This window comes from Dermacentor albipictus, chromosome 5 (assembly GCF_038994185.2).
Source record: "Dermacentor albipictus isolate Rhodes 1998 colony chromosome 5, USDA_Dalb.pri_finalv2, whole genome shotgun sequence".
NCBI classification, from domain to species: domain Eukaryota; kingdom Metazoa; phylum Arthropoda; class Arachnida; order Ixodida; family Ixodidae; genus Dermacentor; species Dermacentor albipictus.
The window spans coordinates 121,811,505-121,835,548 of NC_091825.1; the positions used below are offsets into that span (position 1 = coordinate 121,811,505).

At 45.2% G+C, this 24,044-nt stretch overlaps 1 protein-coding gene across 4 annotated transcripts in view; it reads left to right on the forward strand.

Moving 5' to 3' along the window:
• Window positions 1-24,044, forward strand: part of Uba1 (ubiquitin-like activating enzyme 1) — a 56,527-nt gene that overhangs the window by 8,531 nt on the left and 23,952 nt on the right. For all 4 annotated transcript variants that reach the window (XM_065443956.1, XM_065443955.2, XM_065443957.1 and 1 more), the window contains exons 6-15: window positions 45-135; window positions 7,285-7,417; window positions 8,442-8,539; window positions 9,128-9,274; window positions 11,116-11,286; window positions 11,438-11,542; window positions 11,631-11,711; window positions 12,917-13,069; window positions 16,258-16,423; window positions 22,901-23,097. In XM_065443956.1, the coding sequence (XP_065300028.1) occupies window positions 45-135; window positions 7,285-7,417; window positions 8,442-8,539; window positions 9,128-9,274; window positions 11,116-11,286; window positions 11,438-11,542; window positions 11,631-11,711; window positions 12,917-13,069; window positions 16,258-16,423; window positions 22,901-23,097 (1,342 nt within the window). The remainder of the gene's footprint in view (window positions 1-44; window positions 136-7,284; window positions 7,418-8,441; window positions 8,540-9,127; window positions 9,275-11,115; window positions 11,287-11,437; window positions 11,543-11,630; window positions 11,712-12,916; window positions 13,070-16,257; window positions 16,424-22,900; window positions 23,098-24,044) is intronic.

The following is a 24,044-nucleotide window of genomic DNA, read 5'->3' on the forward strand; positions in this document are numbered from 1 at the left end:
ATAAGCGATATGCAGTGATATTGTTGCCTGTCCCTGCATTGCAGCCAGATCTTCTGTGATTTTGGCGAGACCTTCCGTGTGGTTGACACCAATGGAGAGCAGCCGGTGTCAGTCATGGTTGCTTCTATCAGCAAGGTGCGTTTTCAAAACAAAAAACATGCTTGATTTTTTTTTTTTTAATGCCTGCTTTGTGACGGTTTGAACACTTTTTTGAACTGGTTAGTATGTGGTACACAAAAGACTAACAAGAAGTTTGCAGGGGCCATCTATTTGGTGGGCAATAGAAGAATTAAGACAAGGTGTGACTGGTTTGATTTTTAGCCCTGGGCAGCTGCCTTTTGATTAAATTGCAATGGAAAAAGAGCTCTTATTCCTAGCATCAGATGCACATTAAAGAAATCCAAATGGTTCAAATAAATCTGGAGCTCTCTTGTAGCCTCTGCTTTGCTTCATGGCATTAAACCCAGCATATCAACATGAGTAGCCTTTATTAATGGATTCTTTGTCACTGGCTTTAGCGAGTTGGTGGAAGAACGCCAGCTTGCTCACGGCTTCCACTTTCTTGTGTGGCTGTCTGAAAGTATCTAGAGCGGTCCAAATTGATGGTTGCGATTTTTATTGCAGGAGGTTTGTCGAATCAGAATAGATCTTTAAAAAGTAAACAAGTAGCATTTTACTCTGTCTTGTGGCATCTTTTACAACAGTGAACAACCCACTTCAGTAGAGGTGCTTTTCCTCGTACAACGGATTAGCACTGTGGAAAGAGTGGAAAAGGAAATGACACTCCATCGCATTTTGCGAGCAGATATCAGTGCTCTGTGATATCTGCGCTAGCCCGTGCTTTGGAACACGCTTAGTGTTGTGCCACCGATTGAAGCCAGCAAACAAACCTAGAAGACGAATGAAATAATTTCAGTAAAAATGTTTCGCTGGAAATATCCGACATAGAAAAAAAAGCAACAAATTTATTAGCAATGCTAATAAATGTGGCTCTCCCAAAAATTTTGCAATAACTGTGACATCACAGAGGCCAGGCCTATATACTGTATCTTTAGAGCCTCCTGCCTAATGCATATGACCTGCCTTTGGGGTGCACAAGAGTGGTCAACAAATAATCTGTGGCCATACTTCATACCGTTGATTGTGGATTAAAAATTAGTCCGTGGAACCAAATGCTTCTTGCATTAGTTTTTGGCTATTGACGAGGATAACCTTTCATTGCCAAAAACTTTAGTGTTATTTTTTTCCTTATTTTACCCGACTCTTCTCATTTAGGTGCGCTTTATACACAATTCCCTTCATTAAACAAATTTGAACCAAAAATATTTCATTGAAATGTACAGTTAAAACTCGATGTAAAGAAGTTCGTAGAATCTGCGATTTGCTTCATTACGTCGAAATTTTGTTGTATTGAAATTTGACGTTTTATGTGAATAAGTACAGTTGCCGATCGATTCTTTTTATACGTAAAAAGGCCACAGAATTTTCAGAATTGTTGGGCATTCGAAAAAAGCAATTCATTTTCATAAATTTTGGAGTCTTTGAGGAATGATACGGTTTCATGCCACGTACATCCATAGCTCCACGTCTGCGGTACGAGTTTAGCGAAGCCAGCCACACTTCCGCATGCACTTGGTCTCTGCAGCTAATAGCGTCGCCAGCAGTGGGACGTCGCTATCGGAAAATGCCGGTAGCGGGAGCGAATGCTTTATCTGCCTCTCACTCCAATGGGTCGCAAAAACTAATTACATAACCTCCCATACTAAATGCGCAGGTAGACTGCTTACATGGTGCGACGTCGTCTCTTCATGCCCACTCTTTGTACACGCAGCAGCGGCTGCTTATGCGCTCAGCCGCATTTGCAACTACGCGCAGCTACAGTCGAGACGCGTGGCAGAAACGAAGACCTGCTAACTTATTCTGCCACCTCGGTCGCGCTTGATTGCTTTACTGCGAGCGATCTCCCCTCCCCCTCTTTTCCTTTGCTCATGAGGGAAGGCGTCACTCGTGAAGTCACCATTTTGTCTCGCCCTTGTGCACTTTCACTCGTACCTAATGCACACAGTGCGCTGTTATCGTCGGTCGCTATTGTCGCACGGGGGCGACATGAGAGGCGAGTTTTTAAGCAGCCGCTCGTAATTCAATCATTTGACCATCTGCGTCCGAGGAAGTTTTCATTTATTGTCTTGGGATTCCTTTGCGGCGGCAGTGAAATGTTGTTATATTGAAATCGCACACAAACGCACTTTGTTAAATTGAGGTTCTAAGTACTTGTACAAGACGGTATGAAAAGTTAAATACTTCATTATATCGAGGTAACTAAGTAATGAGAAGGGGTGAATCTAAAGTGGAAGAACGGACAATTTGTCACCGGTGGGAGCGGAACCCACAATCTCTGCATTACATGGAGAGGTTGTGGCCTCATGACCTTTGTTTGGTAGCTTCATTTGGTTGTTACAATAACTTAAGCCCCTCAGTTGCTTTGATTCTTGTCGCTCTGCTGCAGTGCATGTTTTGGAACTTTGGTAATTCACTTTATGTTCCCATTTCATGAACCTTATCTTTCCTATTGGGATTTGAATTGTGCATTTTGTGGCATAGACCATGTGAATGGAAAACTTGCAGGGTAAATGTATTAGAAGGAAAACAGAGGTCGGCAAATTTGCATACTCAGTAGCAGTGCGTGCTGTGGCAAAAGAAATGTCCTTCCACTAATAGCATACATATTGCATATTGCTGTTACATTTTTTGCATGTTTTGTTAGTCTGCTTAGCATAGTAAAAGTGCGCCTGTGCCCTATGCTGGTGACTTCCTTTTTTTTTTTGTTGTTGTTGTTTCTGGCTACACTGTCTTCGAGCTAGTTGCAGAGGACAAAGTGCTCCTGGCATTCATTGATGACCTACATTGTTTCTTTTATCACCACTTTTAAAATTTTGGACTTTGTGAGGGTACGAAAGGAGTGCTCGTGTGAAATTCTTGACTTTCCACATTCATGCAAAAACTACAAGCTTAATTAAGCCATTTAAGGTCCCCCCTTTAAAACAAAAGAAAATGCTGGAGTCTTAGTGCTGTAAATATTTTACTGTTATACATGTTTCTACAAAGCAGTATTGGTTTTGGAACCCAGGAGTTCGATGCATCATGTTGTGATACATTGGTACACTCCATCCCTGTGCCTGCTGCTGTGATTGCCATGTGCAACCACAGCCGGAAGAAATACATGCAGCACTCTTGTTCATCCCTTCATTCGTCTGTTCAGTCTTGTCGGTGGACATCGTCAGATTTTGCCCTGTCTTGACGTTGCTTTAAGGGGGGACGCGGGTCTTGAAATCGCGAAAAATGGTCAAAAATGGCAATTTTCAAAAATTGCGTTTTTGAAGTCTTTAATGTCCCAACTATGCCTCTACAAAATATTATGGCGCAATTCCTACTCGAAGTATAAAATAAACGGTAATTTATAAACGTCGGTGAGCCGAAATTGAACGCCAAGCGCGAAGATTTGCCTCATTTTCAAGCTGCCGTAGCTCCGCGCGACGCGAACCGATCGGCGCCATCTTGGTCTCGTTTGAAAGCTGGTTTCCCGCTCTCCATTCTGGCGCCCCTCGGCACGCTGTAGACCCTCGTGCAGCGGAGGGATTGGCACCCGTTCTCAAGCGGGAAATCGTCGCGAGACAGCCGCTGATTGGGTGAACCGGGCGCCTCCTCGAGGCGCAGCCCTCTGATTGGCCGTGACGTATGCTTCGCCTTCCGCGGCCGCGTTGTTCGACTCCTTCACGTCGTCTGCTTTCGCCTGCACGCACGTCATTTTTCGAGCTCCTCTTTGTTTCCTAGTATTTTTCGTTCTGCCTTTTTCTTTATCGTTCTTCTAGATATTTTGGCTATTGGGTCGCTTCTTTTAACCACGAATTTCTTGCTTTTGCGTGCCTGGTGGCTTTGTTCCGCGTGTCACGATGGCGCGAGACGCGCGCTTGAAAGCAAGCACGCGAAAAGCAGTCGGCAAAAAGAGACGCGCATGGAATAAGAACAGCGCTACATCGTCGAGAACCACAGCTTCGGTGATGCCGCAAGCTGCTGTGCCCTTGGTGGATGCGGCAGGACTGAGCTCGCCAACAACAGCTTCGCCGGTGGACGCGGCTGAACAAACCCCGTCAACGCTAGCTTCGCCTGTGGACGCGGCTGGACAGTGCCGATCAGTGTCAACTTCGTTACCGCAAGTCTGTGCAGTGCCGGTGGATGCGCCTGGACTAAGCCCGTCGAAAATGCCAACTTTTGAGACGCTGCAAGTCGCTTCGGATTCCGTGTCGTCGGAAGCGGCCGAGCCGGCTGACCTAAGCCTAACGTTGACTTCGGCGTTTCCGCACGCCGCTTCAGTGCCGGTGGACGCGGCTGAACCGAGCTCGCGTGCTCAACGCTTCGACACGGTGTTTTTCACGGAGGCGGAGTGCGCGGGGCGCGAAAATTACGCAGACAACATTAAAACTTCATTGGCGAAGCAGTCCGCGACTTCCCGCAAGTTCGAGCTAATGAACGTCGGCACAGCAAGTGAAGATGACGATCGCGGCACAGAGTACATCATCGTTGATCTCTCAGTGCTAAAGAAGATGTTTGTGTCCACAAGCTGCAGCAAGTGTGGGATGACCACTCTCCAACTCGCAAAGTGCAGTGAGAGAGAATACGGCCTAGCAGTGAAGTTGGAGCTCACATGCTCAAATTGCGATTTCGCCGAGCGGCACTTCTCGTCGCCACGAGTGCCCGGGAAATCCAACATCACGCCCTTTGAAGTCAATTTGCGGGCAATGAAGGGAATTCAAAGTATAGGCAAGGGAGCGACTGCCCTAGCAGATTTTTGTGCCACCATGAACCTCTCTCACCGAGGACTTCACCACAAGACTTTCAGGGGGCATATGGACACCATGGTGAAAGCTTGCCAGGCAGTAGCTACTGCTACAGAAGCAGCAAGCGTCAAAGTGGTGAAGGACATGTACAAGAACTTCCTGAATCCACCAGGAAATGTAGATGTCATATTTGATGGCACATGGAAAACACGTGGTCACAATTCAAATATTGCAGTAGGCTGCATCATAGAGCTATACACTGGCCTAGTACTGGACCATGTTGTGCTCTCGAGGTACTGTCGTGGGTGCCAAGGGGCACCTGATCCCAGTGATGATGGGTACGGTGACTGGGCTGTGAGCCTCAAGTGCATGAAAAACATCGACTGCAATGCCGGCCGGATGGAGACTGAAGCAGCTATCATTTTGTTCAACAGGTCTCTGGAAAAAAATGGGTTGCGGTACACAACTATACTTTCTGATGGTGATAGCCGCACCTTTCATGCATTGACCTCAGGAGAAGTGTATGGATATATATCCATTGAAAAGAAAGACTGCTTGAACCATGTCCACAAGCGGATGGGGACGGCTCTTCGCAACTTGGTGGAGAAGAAGGCACAAGGAGAATCTCTTGGCGGAAAGGGCAACCTCACCCAAGATAAGATAAAGAAAATTACAAACTACTATGGGTATGCCTTGCGGAGCCACAGCCACGACGTTGCAGGCATGAAAAAGGCAGTGCATGCCACGCTGTTGCACATGACCTCGACAGATGAAGCCCCAGACCACAGTTGCTGTCCTCAAGGGGTTGATTCGTGGTGTGCCTTCAATCGTGCTTTGGCGAACCAAGTGGAGCCGTCACCACACAAAAACCCTCTGCCAAGCCACGTTCGCACTGCTCTTGAGCCAATCTTTGCAAGGCTGGGCGACGAGGCCCTCTTGGAGCGCTGCAAAGATGGCATGACACAGAACGCCATTGAGTGCCTACACTCTGTCATTTGGAGCCAAAGCTCCAAGAACACGCATGACTCTTTGCTGGCTGTTGAAAGAGCTGTTGCAGAAGCAGTTTCTCGCTTCAACCAAGGAATGGCAGCAACCAGCAGAGCTGTTGCAGCACAGCTTGGTTACAGTCCTGGGAGCTGCCTCATTCGTAGGAGCCTTGAGAAAGATAAGCAGAGGCTGTGCAGGTCTGATAAAAGTCACACCAACGCTGAAAAGGTGAAGAAGAGGATGGCCAAGAAACACAAGCCTGACAGAACCCAGGACTACTGCCCAGGACTTTTGTGAATGTGTGGCAGATTCATAGAAAATAGCAGGTGACATTTTGAGCTTTTTTTTTGTCAAAGGCCAACGCAATACAGAAGTTTTCACAATCTTTACATGAACAGATTTCTGTGAGTTTGGTGTTATTGTGTTCAGTAATGACTGGGCTGCATGCTAAAGCATTAAATTTTTCCATGTGATAGGTAAACAAAAGTGGCAGAGTAAGCAAAACTTTGAATGCAATTTTCTCAGCTTTGCTTTTTCGATCAAATGCCTTTGCCTTACGGAACTTTTCATAATGTTTGCATCAACTGATTTTATTGAATTAGGTATCATTTTTTTCAGTGAAACCTCAGCTGCATCCTAAAGCTTTTCATTTTTCATTAAACCAAATAGACTAGCAATTAGGTCAGGTGTAAGCTAATTACTCCTGCATTGTTTTTTTCTTCCTACTTTGATATTCATTCATGACCTATATGATGACTTTTAAAAAATTTCTTTAGCTTTAGGATGTGCAGTAGGTCCTTGGAAATGACAGCTATTCTTTAAAACTAGTTTTTTTAATTAAGAAATTACCATAATGGCCCGTAACAAAAGACCTATGTGGGATAAGTTATTCTGCGATATCTTCATTTCTAAATGAGATATATCACATCTGAATATATATTTGGAATCAGCATTGAAAGATATATCTGCATGCGAATTTTCAGGAAGATACGTTAAGAAATAAAAAAAAAAGTTTTCAAGACCCTCATCCCCCCTTAATGTCGATGGTGCTAGGTCCGCCATTTTGAGACCAATCTGATGTCAAATGAATGCAGGGCTTTGTCACAGGTTCGATCCTGACTGCAGCAGCCACATTTCAGTGGGGGCAAAATGAAAAACTCTCGTGTACTTAGACTTGGGTGCACATCAGAGCCCTCAGGTGGCCAAATTAAACCGGAGCCTCCTGTTACAGCATGCCTCAAAATCAGATTGTGGTTTTGGAATGTAAAGCCCTAGAATTTCATATACGTGGGTGCTTCTTAACGTGCATGCTTTCAGAGCATCATCCTTTTATATGCGGTTATAAGGGTTTCTGTAACTTCTAAAGTGTGTGAGCACATCTTTAAGCAGGAATATAGCATTATAGTGGTCACATTGCAGGAGTTGCCTGGGCATAATGAATTGCTTTGGTTTGCTTGCCCAGGACAAGGAAGCGGTAGTGACCTGCCTGGATGAAACGCGGCACGGTCTTGAGGATGGAGACTACGTCACTTTCTCAGAGGTCACCGGCATGACAGAGATCAACAGCTGTCCAGCCATGAAAGTCAAAGTACTTGGTAAGTACCATTGTTGGCCAAATGTGTCAGCTGTGGCATGGAATGTGGCAGCTGTCTTCAGATTGAAATGCAATGGGAAAAGAGCTCAGATTCCTAGCATCAGATGCACGTTAAAGAAATCCAAATGGTCGGAATAACTCTGGAGCTCTCTTGAAGCCTCTGCATTGCTTCAGGGCATTAAACCCAGCATATCAACATGAGCAGCCTTTGTTAATGGATTCTTTGTCGCTGACTTTAGCGAGTTGGTGGAAGAATGCCAGCTTGCTCACGGCTTCCACTTTCGTGTGTGGCTGTCTGAAAGTATCTAGAGCGGTCCAAATTGATGGTTGCGAGTTTTATTGCAGGAGGTTTGTTGAATCGGAGTAGATCTTTAAAAAGTGAACAAGTAGCATTATTACTCTGTCTTGTGGCATCTCTTGCAACAGTGAACAACCCACTTCAGTAGAGGTGCTTCTCCTCGTACAACGGACTAGCACTGTGGAAAGAGTGGAAAAGGAAATGACACTCCATCGCATTTTGCGAGCAGATATCAGGGCTCTGCGATATCTGCGCTAGCCCGTGCTTTGGAACACGCTTGGTGTTGTGCCACCGATTGAAGCCAGCAAACAAACCGTGAAGAAAAATGAATAATTTCTGTAAAAACGTTTTGCTGGAAATGTATCCGACATAGAAAAAAAAAAGCAACGAATTTATCAGCAATGCTAATTACTTGTCATAATTGGGTCGCAGGTAAACGTGGCTCTCCCCATAATTTTGCAATAGCTATGTGTGACATCACACAGAGGCCAGGCCTATATACTGTACCTTTAGAGCCTCCTGCCTTGTGCATATGACCTGCCCTTGGTGTGCACAAGAGCGGTCAACAAATAATCTGTGGCGTTACCTCACACCATTGATTGTGGATTAAAAATTGGAGTGTGGAGCTTGTGATTGCGAAGAGTCACTCCACAGTGGCGGTCACATTCGTAATGTTTTACTCTAGGGGTTGTTTTTAGCTCTCTTCATGCCTCCTCTTTCTGTCAAGGTCCATACACGTTCAGCGTGGGAGACACGACACAGTTTGGCGACTACGTCAGAGGTGGAATTGCAACGCAAGTCAAGATGCCAAAGGACATCAAGTTTGTGAGTGGTGACGTCTTTGCTTACGATAGATTAGGCCAAACATCATTTGTCACTGTTTGAGCAGCAAAACAAAAGATGCCATTGGCACCACTGTACAGTCCAGTTGGTACAGCTACATCAAGACATAACTTGGGAAGCTGCGCCAAGCTGGACCAATAATGTACTTATGAACAAAACTTGTTTTAATACCATAAAAAGCTGCATTTAAAACTAATTTTTCTCCCAGGCTTTGGCACATCGAATTTGATTCTGGCATTATATTCATGTGCCGAAGTTTGTGAGCGCTTCAGTCAGTGCTAATTTATGATGTACGTCTTAGTGTGATCCGGTAATATGTGCAGATAAAATTTTTCTTGTTTCTTGAGAACTGGCCCTTGTATTATACAGTCAAGCCTACTTATAACGATAGCAGTTTTAACATTGAGAAGCTGTTGCACAGTCAACTTCTACTACCATTGGTTAAAATACGTTCCTGCTAAGAGTAGCCCTGTTTGCGACACTGTCCATGCCTACATTGTTTACAACATAAGCTATGTGTATCACCGCACAGCTCACGTGATTATCCTTGGCTTTCTTGGGCCTTCGCAGAAGTCGCTAAAGGACGCCCTCGCAGAGCCCGAGTTTGTCATCTCGGACTTCGCAAAGATGGATCGCCAGGACCAGCTTCACTTGGGCTTTCAAGCACTTCACGCCTTCGAGGCAAAGCACTCGCGTCTGCCACGTCCTTGGAATAAGGTAGGAAGTCTTCACTGTTAAGGGTGGACACGCGTGTTAGGCCGAAAAAATAGCGGGAAAAGTCGCTCTTTCGAAAACATTATTTTTGGGTTCTAGAGGGTCTGATGCAATCGGAATAGATCTTTAAAAAGTGAGCAAGTAGCATTTTCACTCTGTCTTGTGGCATCTCTTGCAACAGTGAACAAACCACTTCAGTAGAGGTGCTTTTCCTCGTACAACGGACTAGCACTGTGGAAACAGTGGAAAAGGAAATGACACTCCATCGCATTTTGCGAGCAGATATCAGGGCTCTGCGATATCTGCGCTAGCCCGTGCTTTGGAACACACTTGGTGTTGCGCCACGGATTGAAGCCAGCAAACAAACCATGAAAACAAATGAATAATTTCTGTAAAAACGTTTTGCTCAGAAATTTTCACGCATCGTGGCCCAATATTTTGGTTGTAATGGAGTTTTATATCGCGTTGTCGAGCTGTATTTTTACTGACGGACGTGCCAAGAAGGGCCTTTTTCCGTGACGCGCAGTTGCCGTTCTCAGTTTCCGATTGCATGCATCTTGGTCATGTTTGAAAGAGCAACTCCTCTAGCTTAGTTTTCGTGCCACCGCTTCTCTGTGCACTAAATGGCCATGAAGAAAAAGCCCATGAATAAGTAGTTCCCGTGTGCAATTCCATTCGTCGAGTGAGGCACGTGACCGTAATAACACCGTGCCAGTGGCGGATTTTCACCGTCTGCTCGGGCATGCGAAACTCGGCACGAAACGATGTCGAATTCAGTTTGCTACTAGCCATAAATTCGGCGAACAGAAGAAAAGAGGAGTTTTAAGCTTTCAAAAGTGCGCAGTTGCTTTGGAAGATGCCAGCAATAGTTTACTGCTACCTGTTCTGAGCCCCGTCGGGAGTCTCCCCCGTGTGACTGCGAAATAGGCCTAGCAGGTGAAAGTGCTATTGGCAGCAGCCGGTGTTCATGCAGCATTCCAGCACTACTAATGCAACCCAATGATTTCGAGAAAGTGAAGAAAGCACAAGAAAAACGGCAAGACTTTGCTTAAACGCTGGCTACCAAGCAAAAATCAAATTTTCTCGCTCACGCTGATGTGGTGGCTCAAATGCATGGCAGAAGCGCTTCATTTTCGTAAGGCGCGATTTTATAATTCCTCTGCCGTCTTGTTTAAAACGCAAGTTGCGGCGAGGCAGCGGGCAAAGGTGAACGTGACTGCGGTCTGCCCATAGAGATGGCATAGAATCTGCGGCGATGCCACATCGGCACGGAGTTCACAGCGCATGAGTGGCGGCCAAACGTGCACCCCGTTTGTCGTGAACTCTCTCGCTATGCACGAAATGTGAAGCACCATGAATTGGCAAACAGCATTAAATTACTTTTTTTTTTTTCTAATAAAGATATTCGTCTCGTGCGTAATGTGCGGTGCAACGTACAACCCATTCCTCATGAACAATGTCGCTGAGCATGAAATGCAGAACACCGGTAATCGGCCTAGGGCATACATGCTGGGGCATGCGCTGGGGGCATACTAGCCACAACGTGCAGGTAGCTATTGCTCCCATTAGACATCTCACTAGGCATTATGTTGCACAACAGTGAAGTATTTCTGAGAAGACAGTCATTGACCGAATACAGCCCCCGACTGGCTGACCATTGCTATGGTTCCACTGAGGAGCTATGCTATTGCGAAAGAGTTGTTGTTTTGTTGTTTTCTAGGGCTTCCTGGCTGTTAATTTCATGTTTCAAGCATAACTGCTGGCAGGTGTGGTTTGCTCAAATGTTGGCAAGCCTGGAACCGCTCGGTTGCAAGCAGGGTCACTTGACGGTTAACCTTTTTCAGGAGGATGCAGCCGAGCTGGTGGCATTGGTGAAAGAAAAAAATGCCTCATTGGCCAAACCCCTGGAGAGTCTCGACGAGAAGCTGCTGTCCACTCTGGCCCATGTTTCGGCTGGCTCCCTCTGCCCCATGCAGGCAGTCATTGGAGGCATCGCTGCGCAGGAGATCATGAAGGTGAGAGCTGTCCGCTGGAACTGGCTGGTTGTAGTATAAGTGCTTCTGTAATATTTCATACTTAACAGACAAAACTGCTAAAGCTGCATAAATAGTACATAATTAAAAATGCACCTTAACACGTTCAACACTTCTCCCTCGGTTCCCACAGGCATGCAGTGGCAAGTTCAACCCAATCCAGCAGTGGTTCTACTTTGATGCACTGGAGTGTCTGCCACAGTCGGGGACAGTTTCCGAGGAAAGCGCCACTTCACTGGTGGGTGTTTTAGTTTTTAATTCATGCCCTTCCTTTTTTAAATCATTTTTGGGAGCCGTTTTTGATGAAAACTGCATATTCTGTGCAGGCAGACACTCGGTACGGTGCTCAGGCTTGTGTTCTTGGTGCTGATGTCCAAAAGAAGCTGGGATCCCAGAAGTACTTCCTGGTGAGGGCTGCATTTCTCGATGCTGTTTGCCAGCTTCTCTTTTGCTTTCATAGTGGGAACATTTTTAAACGTAGCTGGTATAGTGTATATTGCGCAATTCTATTGCATTATCGTCTACTGCTCTCGGGTGGCCAATTGTGGTGGTAATGTAGGAACGGTAATGTGAGGAAAGGAATAGAATTGCAACAGTATGGTAACATTACTCCGGCTCTATTCACTGCATTTTGCTAGCATGGCGTATTCTTCATTGCAAGCCGAAGTTGTGTGCGCACTGCTGCTCAGCCTAGGTTGTATCACTTCGCCTGTACTGCAAGTTTTACCCCTTTTATTAAACAATGTTAAGCGCAGCTTTTGTCATAAACTGCAGCAGGCCTTGACAAGCCAAATATGCTGTTGCCTATCAGATCACTGAAGCTAAGCCTTCAGCCCAGCTAGCTCCTGGCTTAGAGAAGAGTACTGCTTCTGAAGGAAGCCGAACATATTTTAACATGCACTTGCAGTCTATATTGAATGAAAGCGAAAGTTGCAGGAAAAACCTTTTTGCATTTTAGAGAGTCCTCATAGTCTGAGCTATTAAATTTTGACTAAGTGTACAGTCAATAACAACACATTCTTTTGATGCGAGAGCGTCAAATTGCCCATTGAGCAAAAACGCCCGTGGCATTTGTAGCAGCGAAACAGCACCTAACTTGTTATCGGCTGTGACGCCGGCTCATGCTTGCTGGCTCGGGCCTCGACAGAGCCGAGCGGGCGAAAAGGAACACCTGCTGCCGTGGTATTGCATAACGGGAGAGGGCATTGTCGCGGTGCAATGTCTCTCGTTCTCAAAAGCCTGCATTCTAACTGCACCTCAGTAAAGCCAAATTTTGTGCCCACAAGGAGTTACAACACCCAAGACTACACAGCGGTGTTCAGTTGGACATTAATGTTTTCGCATTCACAGCCCTCGGATTTTTTCGTGAAAAGATTAAAAGGTGCCATTGCTGACGGAACACAGCACGTCGAACGCAGTTGTGCCTTTAGTGAAGTAGGCATGTTTATAGCAACACTTCATAGCAAGTAAAGTAGAGGTATCTGTTGACCTACAGCTCAGTTTCCTTGGTTTTTTTTTTTTTTTTTTCCTTGCCACTACTGCACACAAATTGCAAAAGGAATTCTGCACTCTCAACTGTGGGCACCGTGAATGAATGGGTTAACCGGTGCAGGTGGGTGCTGGAGCCATCGGCTGCGAGCTCCTCAAGAACTTTGCCATGATGGGCTTGGGAGTGGAGGACGGTTGCATCTACATCACGGACATGGACGTCATTGAGCGATCAAACCTCAACCGGCAGTTCCTGTTTCGTCCGTGGGATGTCGGCGTGAGTGCCTTGTCTCTGGTTGTTTCTGCCTGGCGGCAGCATAATATCTTTCATGTCCCAACTCATTTCAGGCTTTATTGAACTGAAAGCAAGAACCAGGCCACTTGGTGCTTCCTATATTATGGTAGCTGACCGGTGTGCCATTGTACTTTAGCAATTGAAAAGCTAAGTGGAGACTGCATCAGCAACCCCCCCCCCCCCTTTTTTTTTTATTTGATTTGATGAAACATGCGGCGTTTATGTATTTTCGTTGGCTAATTCAAGATATACATTCGTTTTCTTGCATAATGAATATATTCCTGGATATGTAATAAATTCATAACATGCTTAGAGGTGGGCTATTCACTAAACCATATAAGGTGTAATATACCTCGACATATGAAAATGGTCTTAAGTAATCGGGAGTATGCTGTGGTACAAGAATGATTGCTCTAGACTCATTGGAACCAAAGTTACAGCTTGTCAAACCTTAAAAGTGTGCACTCGCAGTAACACCCAGAACAATTTTTTTTTTTTTTAATATTTCTGCCATATTTGTTTATATTATATGCCCACTGCAATCTTTGTCTACTTCCTGCCAAATAATTAATGTGATAGGATAAGTACAATCTGAGATCCTCACCCCAAAACAGTGACACCGCCAGAAATGCTGTCTCAAGAAAACGACGAAAAACATTCCACATCCTCTTTATGATGGTTATAGCAGAGGCTAAATCAAGGATGATAGCAAGGATCCAATGAAGCAAGAATGATTTGCTGTACACCAATCTGGAGCAACGGGACGCATAAAGATATCTGCGCCAATTTTCGGCTCCAGAGAGCAGGGTCTCCCCTCAAACCAGCCTGAGTGTTGAGTGTTGCACCATGTGCTGAATTTACATTTACTGTAGCAAGCACACCGGCGCAAGATTGTAAAAACAATTTCACAGAACGTGCTCTTCTACCTCTCTTTCTATTGCACCCACCTGTATGTTGTGTAGACAATGGATCACAAGCTTGCAAGATTTGTCTTAGACCAACCCATAGAACAATTATACCACTGTGAAACCAATAGCAGCCTTTGTGACAAGAACCTAAGCTGTGTTTGCACTATTTTTTAGATGTTACCAAAATGAGCATGTGATGGCCAGAAATCTTCCTTTTTCTTTTTTTCTTCCTTTTTTTTTTTTCTTCAGAAGAGCTTAGCATCTCCTTTGTGAACCTAAAAGTGGATCTCCACCTTTGCAAAGATTTAGGTAGTGTTAAATTATATGTGACAGTTTGATCAGTGGCAAAAGCTGATGTGTATTTTTATTTGTTATGCTCCCAAGTATTTCTGGGTGACGCTATTTCAAGTCAACCCACTGGGCATGAGGCCTTGCTCCTGCATTTTTCTCAAATGGCTTTGGAACATAAATGCATTTGCTGTGCTTAGGACACTTGAATTTTGACGCTCACGATGAATTTTCTTGAGCAATAGTATGTGCCAGGAATTCCGCATTAAAGCCAATTTTCTTTTTCGCTAGTCAGTGTAATTAGAAATTGACAACTGCAGCCCAAACTTGGCATTGCAAGCTTTCCAGTGCACTCATTGATTTCAGTTTATACATTTGAATTACAAAAAAATTCTGCCCCCCCCCCCCTTTTTTTTCTTTATTAAAGCGAGCTTAAGGTCTGTACTATTGCTCATAGATGCACGTAATGCAGCTTGCAGTGTTTGCATGGCATTTTCAACTTGTGACTTTGGATGGAGTACAATCACAGCTCTTTCTGCTTTTTACTCGTCGGATGATGTGAACAAGCGACAGGCTTGTGGATACTCTACAGCGGCATGGGAAAATCGTAGGGGTGTGCGAATAGTGATTTTTGAGACCAAATCAAATACCAATATAGTAATGCCAGAAGCAAATCCAATCAAATATCGAAATAATAACGAAAAGTCATTATTACAGTTCATATAAACTGATGTTCACATCCTAGTATTCTTGAAGTTAGCAAGTTTCTGTCATTACATAGTAGATTATGAAGCATTCATTAAATGCACGAATGGAGCATTAGAAACAAACTAGTTTATTCACATGCACAAGACTCTTCAGTAAGCGCGAATAGCCTGTAAAGTAAGGCTACCCAAGCGCCGTAACATGCTCCACTATACAACTTGTTTTATGTCTGTACTGTGCCTGTGGGGGAGAAAATTTATTGTAATTTTGCTCCAATATTATGCTCAACTGGGTGTACTTGACACCTTAAAATATTCGAGAGACATTTGAAAAATGTTTGCATTTACGAATAGTGACTACAGTCAACTCATTACAACAGGCCTTGATAATCCATCAAAAGAAAACTCCATTTTATCCGAAGTCCATAATATCTAAGACGCCTCACTTCAGAAAGTTTCGTCGCAATGTCTAATGACTCCATTGCAAAGAATGAGTGACCCACATCCAAAGTAAAAAAAAGGAAAAAAGTCGCACTTTCATCTAAAAGGCAAAGCATCGATTGCAATAGCAAATTGAGCAAGATAAGCGCGGCAGCAACAGCAAGCGAATTGAACTTCGTGCTGTCTTTCGCTTCAACGCGAAGTGAACGTCCAAAATACAGCACATACGAAGCTACCAGCACTGGACGCACTTTGTCCACATCACAGATCACTTTCAATCTATGGCGCCCACGTGAATGTGCCGTGAACAGCAGCCACTGGAGTAGAACCCCCCTCGCCTCCCCGTGCCTTGTGCACGAAAGACTGCATGCTTCAGTCCTGCTTTTCTCCCCACCTTCCTCCCTCCCTCGCGTGCAAGATATTTAGCCACGATCGTCGGCTGACCCTCAAGTCAGTTGCAAGCCCATATAAACATAGCAAAAGTCCGTTTTATTTGCCAATTTTGGCAAAAATTGCCGCTGATTTTGTCTACTGTAGCCGATAATCCGTTGTAGTGTGGTCTATTAAAAGCTAACTTCACTGCATTAATAAAATAGGCAGAACAAACTGAGGCTGAAATATGGTCCGTTATATCCGAGTCTGTTGTATTATGCGAGTCCATTGTAACGAGCGCAGACTGTATGATTTGTTTTTCGAAAGTTTTGAATATTTGCAAACCCCTAGAAAATTGAGCTTCTGAATGTTCTCACGATTTTATATTGCACATAAATTGGTCTTCATTGCAGCTTCAGGCTTCCTGACCTTGCCTTTCCCATTTTTCGGTCTGCAGCGTATGAAGGCGGGCACAGCTGCAGAAGCTGTGAAGAAGATGAACCCCAACGTCAAAATCGTCGCTCACGAAAACAGGGTAGGGGTGGACACCGAGAATGTTTACACGGACGACTTCTTCGAGGCCCTGGACGGAGTGGCCAATGCGCTGGACAATGTGGACACACGTGAGTGTTGCCCATTACCCTTTAGAAGCACAAGTGCAGTTAAGGAAGTCTGTGCACTGCAGAGGCCTTGTTCTTTGAGGCATGGTTTCTGTCATATGACCCTGTGTTTTTAGATGACTTGGAGTTGGAAGCTAGCTCAGCTGTGCAGTGAGGTGACAAAGCAATAATGATATTGTTCAGGCAAAATTGTGGAGCAAGGAACTGGTCATGGAAACTTTAAAAAAGCCCCTCACCAGGCCACATAGCAAATGTTGGTTATACGCTGGAAGTTGTGCCCTCGAGGGAGCATTCTGCCACAAAAATTGTTCAAATCGGCTCACTAACCGAAATAGAAATATTTGAGTGCCGTGAACCCTTGATTTCAGGAGGCTCGTCAGGAGGCTCAGAGCTCGTATGTCACATGTCGCTCGTGACTCCTCTTTGCAGTTGTTATAGCAGTGCCATTCTTGAACACCAGCAGCCGTGGCTTGTTAGCACGCAATCGGAGTGCTTAGGAAGCAGAGTTACAGTTAAATGAGACAACACAATTATTGTACCTTTCGGAACAGCTACGCCATCCCCATTTTATTTATTTATTTATTTTTTTCGTGCAACCCGGTTATAACAATAGAATTTTCATGCCACTTAAATATTTTTGTAAGTGGGTTCAACTGTGCACTGAACTAAGAGCACATTATTTCGGGCACGTTGCACTCTTAGTGACATCATGTTGAATCCCATCGCTGTTTCTATAGGGCTGTGTGTATACTGAATATTAGATTTCGGATCAAAAGTTGAATTGAATGGGGGAAAAAGCTGAATATCGAATTGAATATTAAAAAATTAAATCTAAATTAGCAACCGCATGCACGCAATAATCAAGCGACAGCAACAAGCTACGTGACAGGCAGACCCTGTCACGTTGCAGCGTGGAGCAACCACGGCGACATCAAGTCGCAAAAAGAAGTTTCAGCAAACTTGCATTGTTGTCCAAATAAGTAAATTCGTACACAGGTAAAAAATTTCAAACATACCCCGAGGCTGTTTAACCAAGCTGTATTAAAGTTAGGTTTAAATGCCGTCATTGCCGATGGCATAGCGCCACCTGGTGAGTGAAATTCAATGCTTTTGTGGCTCCTAGTGGCATCCGAGACATAAGTGTCAAAGCAAACAATTCATTGCAATAAGCCAATACTTTCACCTCAGCTTGAGATGAAATGAAGCAATGACTGATTTTACTATTTATTTTTGTTGTTATGGCACAGAGCAAATTGCCACAGCGAATTGAGATTGAAGCGGGTGGTATGGTTGCTGCCACGCTGTTGCACAATCCTGTCGTCCCTGGCAAAAGTCACCGCACAGGCTTCCAGGCAACAGTCGAAATTTTTGACTGCAATATGCTCGGTGCGTAGCAGTAGATATTTTTAGTTGCGAATATGAATCGAGTTCATTTTGACGCAATAATTCTGCAGAGGGAAGTAATTAAGAGAAAATGAGACTTGCACCCAGTCGTAGCAATTGCTACAAAGGAAACCCATATGGGTTCCTCGAAAGAAAAGCCTCACAGTTGAAGAAAAAGGTCCTGGTCCGGGACTCGAACCCGGTACCGCTGCCTTTCTGGCGCAGCCGCTCTACCATCCGAGTTAACCAGGCGGCTAGCAGATGGCAGGGCGAAATGGAATTTCTCAACAACTCGGAGTAAAGGTTGGCAGAGTCAAATCATGTTTCCTTAGTAGCAATTGCTAAGACTCGGTGGATGTCTCGTTTTCCCTTAATTAACTAGTTTATTCTATCCATCGGCAGAATAATTTTTATTTCCAGGTTCGTTATAACAAGGTTTAGGTGTAGTATGTATGCACTGGTATGAAAGACCTGAAAAATTATATTTTTTAGTGGAATATCTGTGGAATCGCATGCTTTTTTTTTTCCCCTGTATGCTAAAGAAATGGTAAAGTTCTGTTGTCTTGAATACGAGTGAGGGTTTCAGTTTAATAGTGTGTCATACCGTGCCTCATCACAGTCTTCTATTGTTGGTCGTACAGAGGGAGTTCTTATTTCATTACTACAAGGAAATTTCGTGGCGGCATTTGCAGGCAGACAGTTTTGCGTGAATTGTCAGTGAAAGCCCACTTTAGTAGAAGTGCTTTTCCTCACTCCATGGACTGGCACTGGAAGTGGTGGGTAGAGCATATGTCACTCCATTGCATTTGCTGGCGGTTGTCTGTTCTCTCTGCAACTGCCCTAGCCCGTGCTTTGGAACACCGTGGTAGCTCAGTGGCTGTGGCATTGTGTGCTTCTTAGCTCAAGGATGCAGGTTCAGTCTCTGCTGCAGCAGCTACATTTCACTGGTGGCAAAGTGCAAAAATGCTGGTGTACCCTCCACTTGATGGTCCAGGTGTCAAAATTAATCCTCTTAGTCCCCTATTCAGGCAGGAAATTGTGGTTTGGCTTTTGGCACTTATACCCCAGAATTTAAAAATTAACATACAGTAAAACCTCGTTAAACCATCCTCACTTAGAGAGCAGTTTTGTTTTAAAAGTAATAGTCAAAACTCCGACTCAGTTGTCATTAAACATAATGCATTTTGTATCTGGATCAACCATACCAGTTCATTGTATATGTATCTGTTAACAGTGTTTCCACTTTTCGTTGCGCAATTGTCACGCGGTGCATTGTCCCCATCAGGCAGCCAGTCAGAACAAGCCTCGGAGATTAGAACAACGGCCTCCAAGCCTCCTGTGCATTTGCGCATGAAGCTACATTATCGTTTCGGCGTCGTGCAAGCAAGGACTCGCATCACGCTGAACCTAGGATAAAAAACACTGGGTGTTCTGCACATAAGAAAGATTGGACATCGTTGATGCCATCAAACGTGGCATGGAGAAGTCAGTGCTGGCACACGACAGCTGGAGATATACTGTGCATGGCATTTGGAATGCGAAGAATTTACTCGGCAGCGCTGCTGCGGCTGTGCGAAGATGTCAGCTACGAGGTTAGACTTTTCGCCGTGATTGCCTCTGTTGCCGAAGTGTGCTTAAGGGGGGAGGCTACACTTGAAATACAACTTTTTTATTTGTGGACAGATCTCAACGAAATTTTCACACATTGTGTATTTTAATATGCAGATTCTAAAAATATAATTAATTTTGCCATAGGATAAGTAGTTTCTGATATACTCCAAGTGCATTGTATAAGCCGAGTCCTTTGTTTGGAGGAAAATTAGCTTCTAAACAGAAAACCCTAACACAGTAATTTGAGTATAAAGACTATCTAGGATGTTCAGGGAGTGCCATAAGGTATTATTCAATGTTCTAGGCTAATCTGAGCAAGAGTTAGAGCTCATCAAAGTTGTGAGAAAAAAATGCCATCTTGACATGTCAAGCATGTGACCCATTTCAAAAACTTTTTGAGAAGAGTGCTGCTTTGAAAAGGTGCATATTGCTTACTGCATACATTTATCTTTCTGGCAAAAAAAAAAATTATGTTGATAACTGAAATAGGACAGAAGCTATTTTACCTCCAAAATTGGAAGTCTGTCGGAATTGTTGTTTTGAGAAATCAAGGAAAAACGTTCTGCAACATCTTTATTGAGAACATACCAATAAAATCTCAAGGAAATTCACTAGGGGCATAATCTGGATACATCCTATCTTTTTGCCGCTTTTTGGCCAGCTTCCTTGCGCTCAAAGAGGCTTCTCGCTTCTTGCTGGAGTTAGCACTTCGAAGGTCCGGCGCTCCGGACGTTTTCCGGCGCTCGCTGCGCGCTCGCTACTTTCTTCAGTCGTGAAGGAAACGGTGCCTGCACGATCTGTGCCAACACGCGTGGCGTGGGCGGACGAAGTGTTGACGCTAGACGCGCCAGTTTGCAGCTCGGAACTCGATCCGGTAGAATGTCCAGGCAGACCAGCAACCGGCAACTCCGCGAGTATGACAGGCCTAGCCGCCTTCCGTCACGCATTGCACAGCCGCTTGACGCTTATTGTCGTCTAGCGCGTCGACAGCAGCTAGACGACAATCTTTTCCAGCCATCCGGGCAGGGAAATGAGCATCTTATCAAACGTCGCGAAGCAAGCGGCTGAACAAACGTAGACAGCGGCGCGATGAAACCAGAGATAAACAAACGTAGCGAGACGCGAGAGCGGTCGAGCGCGCGCCGACGAGCACCGGACCAATAGGAGCGAGGCGCGCGGGGGTGTGCGCGCTTTGGCCAATCGGCGGCACGGACGCATCCTCCAGAAATGGCGCGATAGCGTCGGTTTCCCTTCTCCGACGCCATTTTGAACTGGTGCAAAATGCGCACAAAGAAAACAGCTTCAAAACAAGCGCAAGATGGCGGCCATCGGCCACCGCGTTCGCAAATGGTGACGGCGCGAAGTTTGAACATTTTTGACCAAATTTTGCTGATTTCGCGTTCACCCTGGCCCCTTTAAGCGCGATTTTTCATTATTTTCCGATTAAATTTAGCTTCTAGATTTCGCGGAGGGATTCTTGAATGTATAAACGTAGCGAAAATGCACTTTTCCGAAAATCGACTTTTTTGTGATTTTTTGCCGTTTCAAGACCCGCGTCCCCCCTTAACAGGGATGAGGACATGGAAAGCATCAGCATAGGTTATTTGGGCCCGACAGTGGCAGAAGGTGCACGTTACGTCGGCCTCGTGAATGCAGTTCCGGCTTCGCGCTATTGGCTAGTCACTCATGGCACTTCTGGGCGACGGGCGACAAATCCTAGATTTCCAGAACCGAGCAATCGAGCGACAATACCAAGTGACTAGTTCAAGCAACGACCTGTTTTGTCGCGCATCGCCATTGCACACAAGATCGCTCTCATGGGGTTTAGTCTTAAATGCTGCATTATTTTGCCCTTTCATCGCACTCTCTCTGAGCTCCGTTTTTGACAGGTAAGTGGGCAATCTTGCTATTTCGGTTAAGGAGTACTACCTTAGTACGTAACCCGCCGTGGTTGCTCAGTGGCTATGGTGTTGAGCTGCTGAGCACGAGGTCGCGGTATCGAATCCCGGCCATGGCGGCCGCATTTCGATGGGGGCGAAATGCGAAAAACACCCATGTACTTGATTTAGGTGCACGTTAAAAAACCCCAGGTGGTCGAAATTTCCGAAGTCCTCCACTATGGCGTGCCTCATAATCAGAAAGTGGTTACTTTTTCCAAGCGCTCTGGCCAGCTATACTTTAATGAGGTTTCACTCTATTCCTGCTTGCAATAATTAAGTCAATGGAGGAACTGGCATTATGGTGGACAGAGGAGCACATGTCTAGTGATCGAGGCGTTTTGACATATTTTGTGTGCATGTATTTAACTTATTTTGGCTTTTCCATGCGTAGTTAGTCATCTTGTTTGTGCCCAGAGGACTCCGCTGATTGATTCATTGTATGCCTTGGCTATTGAACAGTGAAAAATAATAGCAATTGCAGTTCATTTATGAAATTGCTCTTTTCTCGGCTGTCCGAGCACTGTGTAGACGCTGCAGACCATAACTTCAGTCGAACACCTGACGAAGCGGCGCTGACTGGTTGCAGTGGCGAGGCAGTGTGGCAGTGGTAAAAGTAAAGACGGCGTTGTAATCTGGAAGCAACTGCATGTAGCACGGTGCCGACAATCGTGGCTCAATCTCCCGCGTACAAGGGAGTTAAGCGGGAAGGAAACATCGCGTCTTCCGTCGCGCGCATGGCGCTGGTGGGCACGGTGTTTTACTCTAGCAGCAACTGCGCATTCACAACTGCAGTGCGCCCTATCGTCAAAGCGATCTTCATAGGGAGCTGAGACGATTGCGGCTCACACCTTTGTGCGTGCTGCGTTCTCGCCGCTCAGTCTGCGTGGAAGCGAAGGTTTGCAAGCTTATATGGCCTATAGAACTACTATCCTTACTTCGTGTAGCGGTCTACAAATTTGCTATCGCATTCGATGGTTCGCATTTCAAGCGAAGCTGACTTTTTTAGAGGTGGCTGCGGAAGTAAACGCTCAAAATATTACCCCTCTTAATCAAAACTCACGCCAATTTTGCACATATCTTTCAGGAAAAGAGGGTGTTCATTTTGCGAGTAAATGTGGTAGTATGAGGTCGCGGGATCAAGTCCTGGCCACAGCGGCCACATTTTGATGGGGGCAAAATGCAAAGTCACTTATGTACTCCGATTTAAGTGCACATTAAAGATCCCCAGATGGAAAGAATGACCAAAGCTGGGGCATGAGTTTGAGGTCTCTAGTGTTCACAATTGTGCATTTTATCTTTAACCGCAACAACCATCATTTTAAATAGCATACTAGCGCCCAGTGCACCCCTCTAACCATGTGGCTCTTGTTTAACTTAAGGCAAAGGCATTGCTAGCTTCTAGAGAACCAGAGCCGTTGTAACTTTGCAAGCTTATCTGGCAGGCCTTCTCGTCGGTCTGTGTGTTCGTGCACACAGGGAGGTGTGTGTACTGGTCATGTTCGGTGCTTCGTAGTCAGCTATACATGGTGGAGCGCACACTGTGCAGGGATCTACATGGACCGGAGGTGTGTCTACTACCGCAAGCCCCTGCTGGAGTCTGGCACACTGGGAACCAAGGGCAACGTGCAGGTGGTGATTCCTCACCTGACGGAGTCGTACTCATCCTCCCAGGACCCACCCGAGAAGTCTATCCCCATCTGCACGCTCAAGAACTTCCCCAACGCCATTGAGCACACCCTGCAGGTCCGTGCCTCTTTTTACGTTTGACTGTTTGATGGGCTTATGTGGCTGGAAATTGCGTAACGTCTGAGGTTACAGGTTAATTTCTTCCTGGCTGCATGCAGTGGAGCAGTGTTTTGATGGTGGTAGAAGGCAGACACACGAAGATCTGAGGTTTTGATTCGTATTGGATGTCACTGGCATTTTCTTTCTGAAAGACGTGGAAATATTTAATTGCGCCAGTTTATGGATAATGCTTTCCCTTGAAAGATCTGTACTTTCGAGCCAGTTCTGCACTTGTCCTCAGTGTCCAGGAGCTGTTGCAGAATCTCTAGATGAGTGAGGCTGTGCTTGTAAGCTTGCGCAATGCACCTTATGATCGGGCATCATTCTTGGCGTGCTGTGTATTGACAATATGGTTAAAATATTACACAGTCCTCTTCCATGGTGCTTCTTAACCAATTTGTGGAATCTAATTTTGAAAGGACTTCTCCTTTAACTGGTAGCCGTTGATTTGGAAATTGCAGTACAGTCGAACCCACTTATAACAATATTCAAGTGGCACAAAAATGTCCTTTTTATAACCGGGTTGCATGAAAAAAAAAAGTCAAAATGGGGAATGGCATAGCTGTGCCGAGAAAACTAATGGTGGGGAGCTCAGTTCTCCTCCCCGCCACCTTTCTCCATTCGGTTTCCGATCGTGTTGACTCATTAAACTGTTTGACTCTGCTTCCTGCACGCTTTGATCCCGTGTTAACAAGCTGCGGCTGTCGGCAATAAAGAATGACACTGCAAAAAAGAATCAGGGGCGGCAAGTGACATACAATCTCTGCCAAGGCACCGCATTGATGGGCCCCAAAAGGCACCTTTAAAAAAATTTGTGAAGGCTGCCACTGCGGCATCTCGGCTTGAGAAATCCAAAAGAAACACTAGAACGAGATTGCCACAAACATCTCGCCACGTACTTCCAA